We start from the raw sequence: 20,000 nt of genomic DNA on the forward strand, positions 1-20,000 counted from the left end.
TCCAAAGATGCCAAAGGAACAGAAGAGGACGTCCCTCAGAACCAGAGCCAAACACCTGCAGGCAGCAGAGCCCGGAACCACCAGAGAACCCATGAAGACCCACAAGAACCACAGAGCTGAGTCTCCTCATGGACCGGACCACCAGGACCAGCAGGACCACCAGAGGGCGCCGCAGGATGAGATGTCACCTGAGAAGGTTCAGCAGGTGAGAATAGTGATGATGTCACGACTTCATTGATCAGATTCCTCTCAACCATCCTCTCAGTGACGGGACCTGAACAGCTCCCATAATGCTTTGCTGTCCAGCTAACCAAGAGTATTGTAGCCAATCAGATGGTTTGTTCATCTTAGTGTCACTTACTTCTAGTTGTTCTTCTGCTGCAACCACATGTTTGTTCCAGAACCACCTGATGATCAATAGACCAGAAGAAGAACTTATTTGTTTCGTCTTTGTTTGACAGAAACCCAGAGTGAGCTCCGAGGACACCAGACAACCCTCTGACACCTGTCAATCAAGACATGTACACCTGCAGCAGGTGAGTCGAGAGCACCTGAGGTGGATCAGAGTCAAAACACCTTTGAATGTTTATAAAAGTGTAAAATGTTCTGGTTCTACAGACGGACACGTCCAGGACAGAAGATCTGCAGGAGGAACAAGTCATGGCAGACGTAAGATCTCATTGTCCTCCTGACGTCTCTGAGCAGCTTCTCTGCACCTGCAGCTCTCGACGCTCAAGTGTGAATGAACATCTAAACATAAATGTTTGATGCTACATGCTATGCTAACACGTAGCATGCTAAGCTATCTTGATTGATTTCCATCTTTTGAAGATGATTCAACGAGTCGTGCTTGATGATCCACAGAAGCTCGGACCTTCGGTGATGCTGGAGGAACCGGATCCGACCCGGAGGTCAGAACCTCCAGAACTCTCTCAGCACCATGACAGCGAGGTTGCCGCGGTAACGATGACTCTGGATCACGATGTTCTAGTGATGTTCAAACAATGATGTTCTTCATGTCTTCCTTCAAGAAGTCCCAGGACGCTGCTTCGTTCCCCAGCTTCGAGGACGGTAATGTCGCGGCGCCGGTGTGTGTGTGTGTGTGTGGGTCAGTGATGGCGTGTGTGTTAGTTCCAGGTCCGTGTGAGCCTGAAGATCTCATCGACGGCATCATCTTCGCCGCCAACTATCTGGGCTGCACTCAAGTCCTGTCCGACAAGAATCCATCGAAGACGGTTCGCATGACGCAGGCGCACGAGGCTGTCAATCAAATCAAGGTAACGATGATAAAGATTTGAAGACTTTATGTGTTGAGAAGATAAACAAGTTCATGTTTGTATTGTTTCATCAACAATCATTGATTCAATTCTATATTGAAATGTTTGTGTTTTTTTCAAAGTAACATTTTTACATTGAAGTATTTATATACTTATATACTTATATATTTATATATTTATAAATGTATATATTTATAAATTTATATATCTATATATTTATATATATATATATATATATATATATATATATAAATATATAAATATATAAATATATAAATATATAAATAAATTCCAATGATTTTCAAGACATGTTTTCAGTCAAATGTGTTCTATTCTCTGGGTCAAAGGTCAATACAGCGTTGGTGGTCGTTGACCTTTGACCCAGAGACAGAAGGATTGTTTTGTCAAACAAAGTTAACGAGCAGACGCTTGATTGGTTCAAACTCTTGATCAGTGGATTGAAGAACGTAAAGTGTTTCAGCTGCAGTTCCTCGTCTCGCCACTAAGAGGAGCTGTCGCACTGTGGTTCAGGGTCAGGATGAAGACTCTCAGATGGTGACGGAGGTGGACCTGTTCATCTCCACCAAAGCAGTCAAGGTCCTCAACGCTGACTCGCAGGTGAGTCGCGAGCCGGGCCTGTGGGTGAAGATTCTCAGAGTCGTGTCTGTCAGGAGACGATGATGGACAGCGCCTTGAGGACCATCTCCTACATCGCTGACATCGGCTCCATCGTGGTCCTCATGGCTCGCCGACGCATGACCTCCTCGCAGGACCCGTGCGACTCTCCAGACTCGCCTGGCGAGGGCGGCCAGAGTCACATGATCTGCTACGTGTTCGAGTCGGAGGACGTGAGTGTTTGAGGCGAGTCTCCATGGACGTCCTCCAACATGTCCTCGTCCTCAGGCCCAGCTCATCGCTCAGTCCATCGGCCAGGCCTTCAGTGTGGCCTACAGAGAGTTCCTGAGAGCCAACGGCATCAACCCCACCGACCTGAGCCAGAAGCAGTTCAGTGACATCATCAACTCGCAGGAGATGTACCACGACGACCTGGTCCACTTCTCCAACTCTGACAACTGCAAAGAGGTGCGTCTGTGAGCGAGAACATCTGCTCTGTGTGAAGCTCCACCTGAACATCTGCTCAGTGTGAAGCTCCACCTGAACATCTGCTCTGTGTGAGGCTCCACCTGAACATCTGCTCTGTGAGAAGCTCCACATGAACATCTGCTCAGTGTGAAGCTCCACATGAACATCTGCTCTGTGTGAAGCTCCACCTGAACATCTGCTCAGTGTGAAGCTCCACCTGAACATCTTCTCTGTGTGAAGCTCCACCTGAACATCTGCTCAGTGTGAAGCTCCACCTGAACATCTGCTCAGTGTGAAGCTCCACATGAACATCTGCTCAGTGTGAAGCTCCACCTGAACATCTGCTCTGTGTGAAGCTCCACCTGAACATCTGCTCTGTGTGAAGCTCCACCTGAACATCTGCTCAGTGTGAAGCTCCACCTGAACATCTGCTCTGTGTGAAGCTCCACCTGAACATCTGCTCAGTGTGAAGCTCCACCTGAACATCTGCTCTGTGTGAAGCTCCACCTGAACATCTGCTCTGTGTGAAGCTCCACCTGAACATCTGCTCAGTGTGAAGCTCCACCTGAACATCTGCTCTGTGTGAAGCTCCACCTGAACATCTGCTCAGTGTGAAGCTCCACCTGAACATCTTCTCTGTGTGAAGCTCCACCTGAACATCTGCTCAGTGTGAAGCTCCACCTGAACATCTGCTCAGTGTGAAGCTCCACCTGAACATCTGCTCTGTGTGAGGCCGCACCTGAACATCTGCTCAGTGTGAAGCTCCACCTGAACATCTGCTCTGTGTGAAGCTCCACCTGAACATCTGCTCAGTGTGAAGCTCCACATGAACATCTGCTCAGTGTGAAGCTCCACATGAACATCTGCTCAGTGTGAAGCTCCACCTGATCATCTGCTCTGTGTGAAGCTCCACCTGAACATCTGCTCAGTCTGAAGCTCCACCTGAACATCTGCTCTGTGTGAAGCTCCACATGAACATCTGCTCTGTGTGAAGCTCCACCTGAACATCTGCTCTGTGTGAAGCTCCACCTGAACATCTGCTCTGTGTGAAGCTCCACCTGAACATCTGCTCAGTCTGAAGCTCCACATGAACATCTGCTCTGTGTGAAGCTCCACCTGAACATCTGCTCAGTCTGAAGCTCCACATGAACATCTGCTCTGTGTGAAGCTCCACCTGAACATCTGCTCTGTGTGAAGCTCCACCTGAACATCTGCTCTGTGTGAAGCTTCACATGAACATCTACTCTGTGTGAAGCTCCACCTGAACATCTGCTCTGTCTGAAGCTTCACATGAACATCTGCTCTGTGTGAAGCTTCACATGAACATCTACTCTGTGTGAAGCTTCACATGAACATCTACTCTGTGTGAAGCTTCACATGAACATCTGCTCTGTCTGAAGCTTCACATGAACATCTACTCTGTGTGAAGCTCCACCTGAACATCTGCTCTGTCTGAAGCTTCACATGAACATCTACTCTGTGTGAAGCTCCACCTGAACATCTGCTCTGTCTGAAGCTTCACATGAACATCTACTCTGTGTGAAGCTCCACCTGAACATCTGCTCTGTCTGAAGCTTCACATGAACATCTACTCTGTCTGAAGTTTCACCTGAACATCTACTCTGTCTGAAGCTCCACCTGGAGAAGACCAAGGGCGAGAACCTGGGCGTGGTCATCGTGGAGTCGGGCTGGGGCTCCATCCTGCCCACCGTCATCCTGGCCTGTATGCTCAACACTGGACCTGCCGCTCGCTCCGGGAAGCTCAGTGTTGGAGATCAGATCATGTCCATCAACGACACCAGCCTCGTGGGACTTCCTCTGGCCACGTGCCAGAGCATCATCAAGGTGAGTCTGGAGCTCCTGAGACACACACACACACACACACACACCCCACCCCCACACACACACACACACACACACACACCTGGTCAAAGGTCTCTCAGGACTTCACTGTCTGAGGTCAGTTTGGTCACATGACTCTGGTCAAGATCATCGTTGAAACATCAGGTTCTTCTCAATCCATGGTTTCTCCTCAGGGTCTGAAGAACCAGGTGAAGATCAAGCTCAGCATCGTCAGTTGTCCTCCCGTCACCACCGTTCTCATCAAGCGTCCGGACCTCAAGTTCCAGCTCGGCTTCAGCGTCCAGAACGGCATCGTGAGGGAACATCTGCTCCATGAGGAGGAGACGCTGATCCAGATGTTCCTCAACTGTCTTTCAGATCTGCAGCCTCATGCGAGGAGGCATCGCCGAGCGAGGAGGCGTTCGTGTCGGACACAGAATCATCGAGATCAACGGTCAGAGCGTCGTCGCCATGAAGCACGAGAAGATCGTCCAGACGCTGTCGGTGTCGGTGGGAGAAGTAAGAAGTCCCTGTCTCCTCCTTTCTCCTCCTTCTCCTCCTTTCTCCTCCTTTCTCCTCCTTTCTCCTCATTCTCCTCCTTTCTCCTCCTTCTCCTCCTTCCTCCTCCTTCTCCTCCTTTCTCCTCCTTTCTCCTCCTTCTCCTCCTTCTCCTCCTTCTTCTCCTCCTTCTCCCCCTTCTCCTCCTTCTCCTCCTTCTTCTCCTCCTTCTCCCCCTTCTCCTCCTTCTTCTCCTTTCTCCTCCTTCTCCTCCTTTCTCCTCCTTCTTCTCCTCCTTTCTCCTCCTTCTCCCCCTTCTCCTCCTTCTTCTCCTCCTTTCTCCCCCTTATCCTCCTTCTTCTCCTTTCTCCTCCTTCTCCTCCTTTCTCCTCCTTCTTCTCCTTTCTCCTCCTTCTCCTCCTTTCTCCTCCTTCTCCTCCTTTCTCCTCCTTCTCCTCCTTTCTCCTCCTTTCTCCTCCTTCTTCTCCTTTCTCCTCCTTCTCCTCCTTTCTCCTCCTTTCTCCTCCTTTATCCTCCTTTCTCCTCCTTTTTTCTCCTCAAGAAACACTTAGCATCGTAACCCTTAAGAAGACAATAAGGATTGTATTTAATATCCACAGAAAAACAACATAATGTCTTCAGGACCACAAGGTCCGACACGTAATAATCCAAAAGGCAACAGTAGTTGAGAGTCTTTCTCTCAAAGGTCGTCCAGGGAAACAAGGTTGTCGGTTCAAGGGCAGCAAGACGAGGATCTACTGAGAGGGAAAAGAATAGAAGTCAAAACAAAAATCACCAAAACAGCAACAAAAACACTAAACTGTAGGAACAACAACTGAGGAACAGGGTTGAACTGCAGGTGAACAAGAGTCAAAGGTAAACCAGGTTGAACTGGACACGAGCTGACGCTGCTGGTTGAGGCTCAGGCCCTTAAATCCCTCAGAGCTGATTGGTCGATCACTGCCAGGTGACTTGAGTTGTTACCGCTGTCAGGAACCAGACCCGTCAACTGGAGAAGAAAAGAAAATGGTGAAGCAGGAAGTTCAATTACAAAATAAAACAAAACAGAATTGGATCTTGACATTCTTCTCCTTTCTTCTTCTTCTTGTTTCTTCTCCTTTCTTCTTCTTCTTGTTTCTTCTCCTTTCTTCTTCGTCTTGTTTCTTCTTCTCAGTGTTTCTTCTTCGTCTTGTTTCTTCTTCTCAGTGTTTCTTCTTCGTCTTGTTTCTTCTTCTTCTCCTTTCTTCTTCTTCTTGTTTCTTCTCCTTTCTTCTTCTTCTTGTTTCTTCTCCTTTCTTCTTCGGAGTGTTTCTTCTCCTTTCTTCTTCGGAGTGTTTCTTCTCCTTTCTTCTTCGTCTTGTTTCTTCTTCGTCTTGTTTCTTCTTATCAGTGTTTCTTCTTCTCAGTGTTTCTTCTTCTTCTTCTTGTTTCTTCTTCTCAGTGTTTCTTCTTCTCAGTGTTTCTTCTTCTTCTTCTTGTTTCTTCTTCTTGTTTCTTTCTCCTGTAAACTTTGACACATGATGTGATTTATTGATCTATTGATTGATATTGTGAAGCTTAAATATTATATTTCAATAAAGATACTTATTTATTTATTTACGTCTATTATAATAAATAATGATCGTTTTTTGGATAAATGTTAATTATCACAAACTGTTTGTGTTGAAGTGTTTGTGTTGCACTGTTTGTGTTGAAGTGTTTGTGTTGCACTGATTGTGTTGAAGTGTTTTGTTGCACTGTTTGTGTTGAAGTGTTTGTGTTGAAGTGTTTGTGTTGCACTGTTTGTGTTGAAGTGTTTTGTTGCACTGTTTGTGTTGAAGTGTTTGTGTTGCACTGATTGTGTTGAAGTGTTTGTGTTGAAGTGTTTGTGTTGAAGTGTTTGTGTTGCACTGATTGTGTTGAAGTGTTTGTGTTGAAGTGTTTGTGTTGCACTGATTGTGTTGAAGTGTTTGTGTTGAAGTGTTTTGTTGCACTGTTTGTGTTGAAGTGTTTGTGTTGAAGTGTTTGTGTTGAAGTGTTTGTGTTGCACTGATTGTGTTGAAGTGTTTTGTTGCACTGTTTGTGTTGAAGTGTTTGTGTTGAAGTGTTTGTGTTGCACTGTTTGTGTTGAAGTGTTTTGTTGCACTGTTTGTGTTGAAGTGTTTGTGTTGAAGTGTTTGTGTTGCACTGATTGTGTTGCACTGATTGTGTTGAAGTGTTTTGTTGCACTGTTTGTGTTGCACTGTTTGTGTTGAACTGTTTGTGTTGCACTGTTTGTGTTGAAGTGTTTGTGTTGAAGTGTTTGTGTTGCACTGTTTGTGTTGAAGTGTTTTGTTGCACTGTTTGTGTTGAAGTGTTTGTGTTGAAGTGTTTGTGTTGCACTGTTTGTGTTGAAGTGTTTTGTTGCACTGTTTGTGTTGAAGTGTTTGTGTTGAAGTGTTTGTGTTGCACTGATTGTGTTGCACTGATTGTGTTGAAGTGTTTTGTTGCACTGTTTGTGTTGAAGTGTTTGTGTTGAACTGTCTGTGTTGAACTATTTGTGTTGCACTGTTTGTGTTGAACTGTTTGTGTTGAAGTGTTTGTGTTGCACTGATTGTGTTGCACTGTTTGTGTTGAAGTGTTTGTGTTGCACTGATTGTGTTGCACTGTTTGTGTTGAAGTGTTTGTGTTGCACTGATTGTGTTGAACTGTTTGTGTTGAACTGTTTGTGTTGAACTGTCTGTGTTGAACTGTTTGTGTTGCACTGTTTGTGTTGAACTGTTTGTGTTGAACTGTTTGTGTTGCACTGATTGTGTTGAACTTTTTGTGTTGCACTGATTGTGTTGAACTGATTGTGTTGAACTGATTGTGTTGCACTGTTTGTGTTGCACTGTTTGTGTTGAACTGATTGTGTTGCACTGATTGTGTTGCACTGATCGTGTGGCACTGATTGTGTTGAATTGTGTTGTTGTTGTGTTGCTCAGATCAACATGAAGACGATGCCTGCCGTGATGTTCCGGCTCCTGACCGGTCAAGAGACTCCGGCCTACATTTGAGGAGAGATTCGCTTCAAAGAGATTTTATTTTTCTATCATTTTTATTTTCGTCGTCTCGTTGCAAAGTCTTCATTTCCAGGTTCGACCTTGAGCAACATCATCATAAAGGCCTTAAACGTCGTGAAGAGAAGTTTCTACTTTATTTTCCAGAGTGTTTGGCTGTAAACGTGTGAACCTCCTGTATATGCATGAGATGAACCAGGAGTGTGCGTTCAAGTGTGCGTTCAAGTGTGCGACGCTGACGGCCAAAGACACACCTGCAGTATATCCGAGGTCACGACCTTCACGACCTTCACAAGAGTGCACAAGAATGTAACAACACATTAAGAGTGAATGTCAACAATACAATATCACTGCTTCATCTCTGCTCTTTATTTGACGTGAGAACGATCGTTGCTTCAAGAACGAAAGACAACAAAACTCACTTCATTTACACAATAAAAAAACACCTAAAACTATGTGACAACAAATGTCACAAAGTGATCTTTGTTCTGTCAGAATTATTTTGGGGAAATATTGTTTGACTCGTTGAGTCGTCACAACATTGAAGGTGTTTAAGTTATTCAACGACACAAGTTCAGACTCAAGTGTTTATTAGTCAATGATCCTCCTCTAAAAATAGACCCACAAGTGTCGCTTCATTCCAGGATCAATTCATCACAACTTTCATCATCAATGACATCATAGTTTTTTAGTTTCTCAGAGATTCTCAAAGTTCAACATTCTCTTGTGTGAATAATAATAATTATTATTAATTATCATTAATATGTGTTTAAACGACGAACTTCACTTCATTTAGACTTTTTTTTATTTCACTCTCGTCTTGAGTTAGTTTTGTTTGTTTGATCTCGACTCGTTTATTTTACACTCAAAGTTTTATTTGAATCACTCGTCAAATCAACACGAGTCTGATGTAACAACATGTTTATATTATTATATTTATATTCAAACATTTGTTCTTCACTGAATCTAATCATTTCTAAATGTGTTAAATATTCTCAATCATTCAAAAGTACTTTTTATGAACTGAATATTTATTGAAATGTGTCGCCTTTAAATAAATGGATAATATTTGTCTCCAGACAAAACCAACAGAGAACCGAGCGACTGATCATGTGCTTCTCTGCGCTCACGTGATTGGCTGAGAGATCAATATTATACATTTATGATGAATTGAAAATACTATGAATTAAAAAAGATGTAATTCTTTAAAACATTGAATTATTTGAACAAGAAGTAAAAATTCAACCATCGAATATAAAATTGATTGAATTCTTCAAAGAAACAATTCAATGTTTCATGAGAAGTTTCTTCAACACTGACATGATTCACCTGCTCAAGGTCACTGGAGGTCGAGGCTGAACCTGTTGGTCCTTCAAGAAACACTGAGTTTAGAACGTTCTGCACGAGAAGCTGCACTGAAGACCACGTGGATCTTCTCAGGCACCAGACAGTCCATCACGACCATCACAGCTCCGAGGACGCTGCACAACAACCCTGGGGAGGGCAGAAGTTTGACCTTTGACCTTCAGAGAGCGGCGTGAGAGGTACCTGTGGTCAAGGCCAGCCAGAAGGAGTGACTGTAGTGGGCGTGGAGGGCGTGCGAGCCGAGGGAGAAGACGCAGCGAGGCGCCGTCATGCCGCTGGAGAAGGAGATGACGGAGCAGAAGATGAGGCCGGCTGTGGTCAGCATCATGACGCCGGCGTGAAGGACCACCGGCATCAGAGCGAGGATGTTGGCCATCGTCCAGCAGCAGAAGGCCGTCCTGCAGAAGAACTTCATCATCCACACCAGCTCAGGCAGCCGTGAGTTACCAGAGCGAGGCCGAGGCGTATCTTCCAGAGCGGCGGAGTCTGAAGACCAGGCCACACGGGCTGCTGGGACTGAACTTCTCCGCCAGGTACAGGACGGGGTTGGGAAGACCTTTTTGCAGAGCGTCCTCGTAGCTGGTGGCGTCCTGCCAGCTGAACATCTCGTTGTAGTCGATGGTCTCGTTGAGCTGCACGACTGGATCACCTGCAGAAGATCACCTGTCATCGTTATTGTCCTTCAAGACTGAGGAGAAACCAAGGCACGTCCAGAGCTTTGTCTCTTTTGAGGGTCGTGGGTCTGTTCCAGTATCATAGGGTGAGAGGCAGGGGACACCCTGGACAGGACGCCCAGAAACCCAGGAACCAAACTCCACACAGAAAGGACACAAGTCGACTCCCTCCAGACCAGGAAGTGAACCAGCAACCTTCTTGTTGTGAGGCGAAAGTAAATGAATAGATGAATGTGTGAACTTCAACAGCGTCAGCTGGAGGTCTGCACCCTCAGAGTGCTTTTCTTTCTTTATTTCCTTTATTTCCTTTAACGCACACGTACAAACTGAAGGTGTGATGATGAACGTTATTAGTGGCTACGCCCCACAGCTGGGATGTGAGTTAGAGAAGGAAACCTTCTGGAGTGAGGAACATGAAGTGATATCTCCAGAGGTGAGAGATGATCGGTGCGGACTTTAATGTTGGTGCAGGAAATAGATGAAGAAGTGATGCAGGTTTGGTATCAGGACAGGAACACAGAGGAACAGATGGTGGTAGACTTTGAAAAAAGGATGGAAATAACTGTAGTGAATCATTTCTTTCAGAAGAAGCACAAACTAAATGAAGAGTGGAGGTAGAAGTTCACACTAGATCTCGTATAGACGATGTCATCTGAAGGAGATCAGTGACTGCACAGTTGTGGTGGGTGAGAGTGAAGCAGGTCAGGATGGATGTTCTCTGCAGGATGAACCTGGAGACAAGGAAGGACGAAGTGTTGGAAGCTGAAAAGACAGGATCGTTCTATGGTTCTCAGCTTGAGTTGAGAAAGAACCTGGAGGGTCAGAGAGATCTTCAGACCACTGGACAACTACAGCTAAAGAATGATGGAGACACGCAGGAGAGAACCTGGTGTGTCGAAGGAAAGTAGACGAGGAGACTTGAATGAAGTGCAGGAGGATTTCAAGAGAAAGAGGTGAGCAAAGAAAAAGACACTGAGAAGAATGAAGAGAGCAGATGAAGGTGAAGGTCAAAGGCCAAACAAAGGGCGGATGATGACTTGTCTGCTCGGTTGAAAGAAGGATTTATGAAGGTGTTCAAACAGAGATTGAGATGGAAAGACGTGCAGCAGGTTCAGGTGATCAAGGTCATGTGTGTGAGTGAGAGGAACCCAAGAGGAACCCAAGAGGAACGATGAGATGAAGAAGGTCAAGTATTTGAAGTATTTACAATCAACGGTTCATGGCAGTGGAGATTGTGGAGAAGAGGTGAAGACACGTGATCAAGCTGGTGGAATGTGAGGAGAAGAGAGTGAGGAGTCATGTGAGATGAAAGAGTGAAGAACTAAGAGAAGGTTCATGTAGTGTCAGGAGGTCTAGATGAAGAACAAATAGAAGGTTCATGTATTGTCAGGAGGTCTAGATGAAGAACAAATAGAAGGTTCATGTAGTGTCAGGAGGTCCAGATGAAGAACAAATAGAAGGTTCATGTATTGTCAGGAGGTCTAGATGAAGAACAAATAGAAGGTTCATGTAGTGTCAGGAGGTCTAGATGAAGAACAAATAGAAGGTTCATGTAGTGTCAGGAGGTCCAGATGAAGAACAAAGAGAAGGTTCATGAAGTGTCAGGAGGTCTAGATGAAGAACAAATGTGCTAAATGTGGACAAAACTGAAACTCTGGTGATTGCTCCTGATGATAAAGTTCAGGGTTGAGTCAGTACTTGGGTGACTTATGTCAGTCGGTCAAACTGAGCCTGAGAAACCTGGGTGTTGTATTTGATAAAGACATGTCTCTTGTTCAACACTGAAGAAAACTGACCAGAAACTGTTTCCTTCAACTGAGAAAAATCTCTAAACTTAGGAAAATGTTGTCGGAACATGATCTGGATCTTATAATCCATGCGTTTGTTTCTTCTCGTCTGGACTATTGTAACAGTTTGTTTTCATGTCTTAACAAGAAGGATCGTCTCGTCTGCAGTTGATTCAGAACTCTGAGCCGCTCTAGTAGAAGAACTCACATTTCTCCTTCAAACTCTTCACTGGCTTCCAGTTTCTTTCAGGATCAACTTTAAAATTCTGGTTCTTACTTTCAGATCTATTCATGGTCAGACCTTCATGATCTGATCCAGACTTACACCCCAGCTCGGGCTCTGAGGTCTGTGGATCAGAATCTACTTATGGTTCCACGCACACGGCTCAGGACCAGAGGAGAGAAATCTTTTCAGGCTGTTGCTCCTAAGCTTTGGAACGATCTTCTCTCTCTTTGCTCTTGATGGATCTACTGACTCTTTTAAGAAACATCTGTGTTTGATGATCTACTGACTCCTTCAAGAAACATCTTAAGACGTTTCTATTCGTTCAGGCTTTTCCTTGAATTTCTCGAACTCCTGTGTTGTTCTCAGTATTATCTTGATCTTTAAAGTATATACTTTTTTGAATATTGTTTTGATTGTTTAAGCGCTTTGTGACCCTGGTCTCGAAAAGCGCTATATAAATAAATATTACTTACTTACTTACTTACTTACAAAGAGAAGGTTCATGAAGTGACAGGAGGTCTAGATGAAGAACAAAGAGAAGGTTCATGTAGTGACAGGAGGTCTAGATGAAGAACAAAGAGAAGGTTCATGAAGTGACAGGAGGTCTAGATGAAGAACAAAGATAAGGTTCATGTAGTGTCAGGAGGTCTAGATGAAGAACAAAGAGAAGGTTCATGTAGTGTCAGGAGGTCTAGATGAAGAACTAAGAGAAGGTTCATGTAGTGTCAGGAGGTCTAGAGGAAGAACAAAGAGAAGGTTCATGTAGTGTCAGGAGGTCTAGATGAAGAACTAAGAGAAGGTTCATGTAGTGTCAGGAGGTCTAGAGGAAGAACAAAGAGAAGGTTCATGTAGTGTCAGGAGGTCTAGATGAAGAACAAAGAGAAGGTTCATGTAGTGTCAGGAGGTCTAGATGAAGAACAAAGAGAAGGTTCATGTAGTGTCAGGAGGTCTAGATGAAGAACTAAGAGAAGGTTCATGTAGTGTCAGGAGGTCTAGAGGAAGAACAAAGAGAAGGTTCATGCAGTGTCAGGAGGTCTAGATGAAGAACAAAGAGAAGGTTCATGTAGTGTCAGGAGGTCTAGATGAAGAACTAAGAGAAGGTTCATGTAGTGTCAGGAGGTCTAGAGGAAGAACAAAGAGAAGGTTCATGTAGTGTCAGGAGGTCTAGATGAAGAACAAAGAGAAGGTTCATGTAGTGTCAGGAGGTCTAGATGAAGAACAAAGAGAAGGTTCATGTAGTGTCAGGAGGTCTAGATGAAGAACAAAGAGAAGGTTCATGTAGTGTCAGGAGGTCTAGATGAAGAACAAAGAGAAGGTTCATGAAGTGACAGGAGGTCTAGATGAAGAACAAAGAGAAGGTTCATGAAGTGACAGGAGGTCTAGATGAAGAACAAAGATAAGGTTCATGTAGTGTCAGGAGGTCTAGATGAAGAACAAAGATAAGGTTCATGTAGTGTCAGGAGGTCTAGAGGAAGAACAAAGAGAAGGTTCATGTAGTGACAGGAGGTCTAGATGAAGAACAAAGAGAAGGTTCATGAAGTGACAGGAGATCTAGATGAAGAACAAAGAGAAGGTTCATGTAGTGTCAGGAGGTCTAGATGAAGAACAAAGAGAAGGTTCATGAAGTGACAGGAGGTCTAGATGAAGAACAAAGAGAAGGTTCATGAAGTGACAGGAGGTCTAGATGAAGAACAAAGATAAGGTTCATGTAGTGTCAGGAGGTCTAGATGAAGAACAAAGAGAAGGTTCATGTAGTGTCAGGAGGTCTAGATGAAGAACTAAGAGAAGGTTCATGTAGTGTCAGGAGGTCTAGAGGAAGAACAAAGAGAAGGTTCATGTAGTGTCAGGAGGTCTAGAGGAAGAACAAAGAGAAGGTTCATGTAGTGTCAGGAGGTCTAGATGAAGAACAAAGAGAAGGTTCATGTAGTGTCAGGAGGTCTAGATGAAGAACAAAGAGAAGGTTCATGAAGTGACAGGAGGTCTAGATGAAGAACAAAGAGAAGGTTCATGAAGTGACAGGAGGTCTAGATGAAGAACAAAGAGAAGGTTCATGTAGTGACAGGAGGTCTAGATGAAGAACAAAGAGAAGGTTCATGAAGTGTCAGGAGGTCTAGATGAAGAACAAAGAGAAGGTTCATGAAGTGTCAGGAGGTCTAGATGAAGAACAAAGAGAAGGTTCATGAAGTGACAGGAGGTCTAGATGAAGAACAAAGAGAAGGTTCAAGTAGTGACAGGAGGTCTAGATGAAGAACAAAGAGAAGGTTCATGAAGTGTCAGGAGGTCTAGATGAAGAACAAAGAGAAGGTTCATGTAGTGTCAGGAGGTCTAGAGGAAGAACAAAGAGAAGGTTCATGTAGTGTCAGGAGGTCTAGATGAAGAACAAAGAGAAGGTTCATGTAGTGTCAGGAGGTCTAGATGAAGAACAAAGAGAAGGTTCATGTAGTGTCAGGAGGTCTAGATGAAGAACTAAGAGAAGGTTCATGTAGTGTCAGGAGGTCTAGAGGAAGAACAAAGAGAAGGTTCATGTAGTGTCAGGAGGTCTAGATGAAGAACAAAGAGAAGGTTCATGTAGTGTCAGGAGGTCTAGATGAAGAACAAAGAGAAGGTCCATGTAGTGTCAGGAGGTCTAGATGAAGAACAAAGAGAAGGTTCATGAAGTGACAGGAGGTCTAGATGAAGAACAAAGAGAAGGTTCATGTAGTGTCAGGAGGTCTAGATGAAGAACAAAGAGAAGGTTCATGAAGTGACAGGAGGTCTAGATGAAGAACAAAGAGAAGGTTCATGAAGTGACAGGAGGTCTAGATGAAGAACAAAGATAAGGTTCATGTAGTGTCAGGAGGTCTAGATGAAGAACAAAGAGAAGGTTCATGTAGTGTCAGGAGGTCTAGAGGAAGAACAAAGAGAAGGTTCATGTAGTGACAGGAGGTCTAGATGAAGAACAAAGAGAAGGTTCATGAAGTGACAGGAGGTCTAGATGAAGAACAAAGAGAAGGTTCATGTAGTGTCAGGAGGTCTAGATGAAGAACAAAGAGAAGGTTCATGAAGTGACAGGAGGTCTAGATGAAGAACAAAGAGAAGGTTCATGAAGTGACAGGAGGTCTAGATGAAGAACTAAGAGAAGGTTCATGTAGTGTCAGGAGGTCTAGAGGAAGAACAAAGAGAAGGTTCATGTAGTGTCAGGAGGTCTAGAGGAAGAACAAAGAGAAGGTTCATGTAGTGTCAGGAGGTCTAGATGAAGAACAAAGAGAAGGTTCATGTAGTGTCAGGAGGTCTAGAGGAAGAACAAAGAGAAGGTTCATGTAGTGTCAGGAGGTCTAGATGAAGAACAAAGAGAAGGTTCATGAAGTGACAGGAGGTCTAGATGAAGAACAAAGAGAAGGTTCATGTAGTGTCAGGAGGTCTAGATGAAGAACAAAGAGAAGGTTCATGAAGTGACAGGAGGTCTAGATGAAGAACAAAGAGAAGGTTCATGTAGTGTCAGGAGGTCTAGAGGAAGAACAAAGAGAAGGTTCATGTAGTGTCAGGCGGTCTAGATGAAGAACAAAGAGAAGGTTCATGTAGTGTCAGGAGGTCTAGAGGAAGAACAAAGAGAAGGTTCATGTAGTGTCAGGAGGTCTAGATGAAGAACAAAGAGAAGGTTCATGAAGTGACAGGAGGTCTAGATGAAGAACAAAGAGAAGGTTCATGTAGTGTCAGGAGGTCTAGATGAAGAACAAAGAGAAGGTTCATGAAGTGACAGGAGGTCTAGATGAAGAACAAAGATAAGGTTCATGTAGTGACAGGAGGTCTAGATGAAGAACAAAGAGAAGGTTCATGAAGTGACAGGAGGTCTAGATGAAGAACAAAGAGAAGGTTCATGAAGTGACAGGAGGTCTAGATGAAGAACAAAGAGAAGGTTCATGTAGTGACAGGAGGTCTAGATGAAGAACAAAGAGAAGGTTCATGAAGTGTCAGGAGGTCTAGATGAAGAACAAAGAGAAGGTTCATGAAGTGTCAGGAGGTCTAGATGAAGAACAAAGAGAAGGTTCAAGTAGTGACAGGAGGTCTAGATGAAGAACAAAGAGAAGGTTCATGAAGTGTCAGGAGGTCTAGATGAAGAACAAAGAGAAGGTTCATGTAGTGACAGGAGGTCTAGATGAAGAACAAAGAGAAGGTTCATGAAGTGACAGGAGGTCTAGATGAAGAACAAAGAGAAGGTTCATGAAGTGTCAGGAGGTCTAGATGAAGAACAAAGAGAAGGTTCATGTAGTGACAGGAGGTCTAGATGAAGAACAAAGAGAAGGTTCATGTAGTGTCAGGAGGTCTAGATGAAGAACAAAGAGAAGGTTGATGAAGTGACACAGAGAACATGAGGAGGTTGATTCTCTGAAGGAGCAGAAGAAAGAAAACATGTTTTTCATCTGCGTAGACTCATGGACTTTGTTACACAGCCTTGCTCATCATTTGACCTTGACTCACCCTTCAGGGTCACGTTGATCCCGTGCAGTCCCACGTGCAGACCCACCTCTGCATGGACCACTGCGGCGCTGAAGGACTTGTAGGTGACGTCAGAGGTGGTGGTGGCTTCAGCCCAGTCGTCCGTGAAGTTCAGAGCTGCAGACACAAGAAGAACCAAGACTCGTTTGGACTCCACGGAGGAGACTCAGAGCTGCAGACACAAGAAGAACCAAGACTCGTTTGGACTCCACGGAGGAGACTCAGAGCTGCAGACACAAGAAGAACCAAGACTCGTTTGGACTCCACGGAGGAGACTCAGAGTTGCAGACACAAGAAGAACCAAGACTCGTTTGGACTCCACGGAGGAGACTCAGAGCTGCAGACACAAGAAGAACCAAGACTCGTTTGGACTCCACGGAGGAGACTCAGAGCTGCAGACACAAGAAGAACCAAGACTCGTTTGGACGGAGGAGACTCACCGACGATCACGACTCCCACGAACACACTGAGCAGGTTCCTGAAGATCCACAGGAGTCTCTGTGGAAGGTCTGACACTCAACACGAGACTGAGCCATGAGTTGTTGAGTCACTCACAGACTTCCCTCGGATCCCTGGCAGGACGAGGAGAAGACTCGAAGCCAGGACCACGAACACCAGGATGATGGTGAGGAGGCGTCCACTGAAGATGAAGGACCTTCTTTGTAGACCATAGAACGGATACATGTCGTCGTGGAAACTCATCTGGACTCACAACAGAGACACCAGTGTTGATGCTGCAGGTGTTTGTTACCTGAGGAGGAGGAGGAGGAGGAGGAGGAGGAGGAGGAGGAGGAGGAGGAGGAGGAGGAGGAGGAGGAGGAGGAGGAGGAGGAGGAGGAGGAGGAGGAGGAGGAGGAGAAAGGTAAGGTAAAACTTTATTGATCCTCAGGAGGTCTCCTTCAGGAAATTGTTTTTTTTCCAATAGCCACAGAAAATACAGCAATTTTTCATCAAAAATAAATAAAAATAAAATAAAAATAAGAACAAGAATAAATAAAAATAAGAAGAAGAGGAGGAGAGAAGAGAAGAGAAGAGAAGAGGGAGAGGAGGAGGAGGAGGAGGAAGAGGAAGGGGAAGAGGAGGAGGAGAGAAGAGAAGAGGAGAAGAGATGGAGAGAAGGAGGAGAGAAGGAGGAAGGGAGAGAAGGAGGAGAGGAGAGAAGGAAAGGAGGAGGAGAGGAGGAGGAGAGAGTAGGAGAAGAGAAGGAGGAGAGGAGAGAAGGAGAGTAGTAGGAGGAGAGAAGAGGAGGAGGAGAAGAGAAGGAGGAAGGGAGAATGGAGGAGAGGAGAGAAGGAGAGGAGGAGGAGGAGGAGAGAAGGAGGGTGAGAGAAGGAGAGAAGGAGGAGGAGATAAGGAGATAAGGAGAAGGAGAGAAGAAGGAGGAGATAAGGAGAGAAATTACATTATCTCTTATTATTATTATTATTAATGAATCGTCAGTTCTTACCTGAGAGTCAGTGCAGGAGTGAGAGGAGCTGAAGACTCTTGTTACTTATAGGAGGAGGAGGAGAGAAGGAGGAGAGAAGGAGGATGAAAGGAGGAGGAGAGAAGGAGGAGAGAAGGAGGATGAAAGGAGGAGGAGAGAAGGAGGAGAAAGTACCTGGACTAACAGTCAGTTCCTTCAACTGCAAACTCGTCTTTCTTTCTCTCCTCAGCTCAGCTCGATGGAGGTGCGCGCGCAGCTCTGCAGCACCTGGACTCTGATGAACCTGCTGACCAGTGAGTGACGTCACAACTGACCGATCGTTTACGACAAACTAACTTGACGTCATCAACAGTTTGTGGCGGGAACGTGACCTGGGAGATCCCGCGCTTCGACGGCTGGTTCAACAGTTTGACCAATCCACGGCGAGGATCTGCAGGTACGTGACGTCACACTCCTGCACACCTGACGCTCTGACGTCACACTCCTGCACACCTGACGCTCTGACGTCAGCGCTGTCTCTCATGCCCGCGCAGGCTCTCGCCACCTGCGCCTCGTGCCCGCGCAGTACCAGGACGGAGTCTACCAGGCGGTATCAGAACCGAACCTGCCGAACCCACGACAACTGAGCCGGATACTGACAAGTGGACCCTCCGGGCTTCCGTCCAAACAGAACCAGACAGTTCTCTCTGTTTTCTTTGGTAAACAACAACAACTATGACATCAAACGACTTTATTCGTCTTTTGTATTATTTTGATTTAAAATATTTTTTGTTTTGTAATATTGAATTCAAAGTTTTTAATTCAAATACAAATAAATAATAGATAAATACAGATATTCACGAACAATAATTAAATAAATAAGACAAACATTCTTGTTATTCTTGGCATAGTTCATGTGAAACTAAGTTGATCTCACCAGAGGACGCCATGTTGACCCTGCGACCCGGAAGTGCTTAGTCTTGAAATATAGTTAAAAAATATTCACAATCAAAATTACAAATGTCATCTTTTTTGTTGAAAAGATCAATTAGTTCAAGCATTAAACAAAAGGTTTTAGTGTTAGTGGATTGTGGGGGGAGACCATGGGCACACCCACACATCCTGAGATAGGGTTGATCCTATCCTGTGTTTGTAGACGTGTTTGTAGACGTGTTCGTAGACGTGTTCGTAGACGTGTGTTCGTAGACGTGTGTTCGTAGACGTGTGTTCGTAGACGTGTTCGTAGACGTGTGTTCGTAGACGTAGACGTGTGATGTAGACGTGTTCGTAGACGAGTGTTCGTAGACGTGTGTTCTTAGACATGTGTTCGTAGACGTGTTCGTAGACGAGTGTTCGTAGACGTGTGTTCTTAGACATGTGTTCGTAGACGTGTTCGTAGACGTGTTCGTAGACGTGTTCATAGACGTGTTCGTAGACGTGTTCGTAGACGTGTTCGTAGACGAGTGTTCGTAGACATGTTCGTAGACGTGTTCGTAGACGTGTTCGTAGACGTGTTCGTAGACGAGTGTTCGTAGACGAGTGTTCGTAGACATGTTCGTAGACGTGTTCGTAGACGTGTTCGTAGACGAGTGTTCGTAGACATGTTCGTAGACGTGTTCGTAGACGTGTTCGTAGACGTGTTCATAGACGTGTTCGTAGACGTGTTCGTAGACGTGTTCGTAGACGAGTGTTCGTAGACATGTTCGTAGACGTGTTCGTAGACGTGTTCGTAGACGTGTTCGTAGACGAGTGTTCGTAGACGAGTGTTCGTAGACGTGTTCGTAGACGAGTTTTCGTAGACATGTTCGTAGACGTGTTCGTAGACGTGTTCGTAGACGTGTTCGTAGACGTGTTCGTAGACGTGTTCGTAGACGTGTGTTCGTAGACATGTTCGTAGACGTGTTCGTAGACGTGTGTTCGTAGACGTGTGTTCGTAGACATGTTCGTAGACGTGTTCCTAGACGTGTTCGTAGACGTGTGTTCGTAGACGTGTGTTCGTAGACATGTTCGTAGACATGTTCGTAGACGTGTGTTCGTAGACGTGTGTTCGTAGACATGTTCGTAGACGTGTTCGTAGACGTGTTCGTAGACGTGTTCGTAGACGTGTTCGTAGACGTGTTCGTAGACGTGTTTGTAGACGTGTGTTCGTAGACATGTTCGTAGACATGTTCGTAGACGTGTGTTCGTAGACGTGTGTTCGTAGACATGTTCGTAGACATGTTCGTAGACATGTTCGTAGACGTGTGTTCGTAGACGTGTGTTCGTAGACATGTTCGTAGACGTGTTCGTAGACGTGTTCGTAGACGTGTTCGTAGACATGTTCGTAGACGTGTTCGTAGACATGTTCGTA

General features: G+C 44.9%; 3 protein-coding genes across 9 annotated transcripts in view; 2 read left to right on the forward strand and 1 right to left on the reverse strand.

Moving 5' to 3' along the window:
• Positions 1–8,075, forward strand: part of apba2a (amyloid beta precursor protein binding family A member 2a) — an 11,869-nt gene extending 3,794 nt beyond the window's left edge. Inside the window, exons 2-15 of one of the 7 annotated variants that reach the window (XR_015712096.1) lie at positions 1–205; positions 462–536; positions 619–669; positions 832–960; positions 1,032–1,071; positions 1,132–1,277; positions 1,809–1,895; positions 1,949–2,125; positions 2,181–2,360; positions 3,993–4,205; positions 4,397–4,516; positions 4,581–4,721; positions 7,643–7,793; positions 7,865–8,075. The exon at positions 1–205 is cut by the window's left edge and continues 807 nt beyond it. Coding sequence is in view for 6 of the 7 variants with exons in the window: in XM_087797194.1 (XP_087653320.1) it covers positions 1–205; positions 462–536; positions 619–669; positions 832–960; positions 1,032–1,071; positions 1,132–1,277; positions 1,809–1,895; positions 1,949–2,125; positions 2,181–2,360; positions 3,993–4,205; positions 4,397–4,516; positions 4,581–4,721; positions 7,643–7,714 (1,636 nt within the window). In the remaining variant the exon portion in view is untranslated. Of the gene's footprint in view, positions 206–461; positions 537–618; positions 670–831; positions 961–1,031; positions 1,072–1,131; positions 1,278–1,808; positions 1,896–1,948; positions 2,126–2,180; positions 2,361–3,992; positions 4,206–4,396; positions 4,517–4,580; positions 4,722–7,642 lie in introns of all 7 variants that reach the window. The other 6 variants (XM_087797194.1, XM_087797196.1, XM_087797195.1 and 3 more) reach the window with 6 other exon arrangements.
• A 1,014-nt stretch (positions 8,076–9,089) lies between these two features.
• On the reverse strand, positions 9,090–16,947 carry duoxa (dual oxidase maturation factor). Its single transcript, XM_087798292.1, has 6 exons — positions 16,801–16,947; positions 16,686–16,743; positions 16,228–16,362; positions 9,530–9,731; positions 9,266–9,480; positions 9,090–9,211 (listed from the first exon to the last, which is right to left on the reverse strand). The coding sequence occupies exons 1-6, from the start codon at positions 16,945–16,947 to the stop codon at positions 9,090–9,092; spliced, it is 879 nt and encodes a 292-aa protein (XP_087654418.1).
• Positions 16,948–17,914: 967 nt separating this feature from the next.
• Positions 17,915–20,000, forward strand: part of duox (dual oxidase) — a 27,775-nt gene continuing 25,689 nt past the window's right edge. Inside the window, exons 1-3 of the mRNA XM_087797175.1 lie at positions 17,915–17,964; positions 18,024–18,107; positions 18,205–18,369. Coding sequence (XP_087653301.1) covers positions 17,949–17,964; positions 18,024–18,107; positions 18,205–18,369 — 265 coding nt within the window. The 5' untranslated portion in view covers positions 17,915–17,948. The remainder of the gene's footprint in view (positions 17,965–18,023; positions 18,108–18,204; positions 18,370–20,000) is intronic.

This window comes from Callionymus lyra, chromosome 8 (genome assembly GCF_982586985.1).
Source record: "Callionymus lyra chromosome 8, fCalLyr1.hap1.1, whole genome shotgun sequence".
In the NCBI taxonomy this organism is placed as follows: domain Eukaryota; kingdom Metazoa; phylum Chordata; class Actinopteri; order Syngnathiformes; family Callionymidae; genus Callionymus; species Callionymus lyra.

Excerpts from the sequence above, each read along its gene's own strand:
- duoxa (XM_087798292.1), bottom strand. The coding sequence starts at position 16,947 with ATGAGTTTCCACGACGACATGTATCCGTTCTATGGTCTACAAAGAAGG. Across the intron at positions 16,363-16,685 it reads CGTGGGAGTCGTGATCGTCG|CTCTGAACTTCACGGACGAC; the intron begins GTGAGTCTCCTC and ends TTGTGTCTGCAG. Across the intron at positions 9,732-16,227 it reads GATCAACGTGACCCTGAAGG|GTGATCCAGTCGTGCAGCTC; the intron begins GTGAGTCAAGGT and ends GATCTTCTGCAG.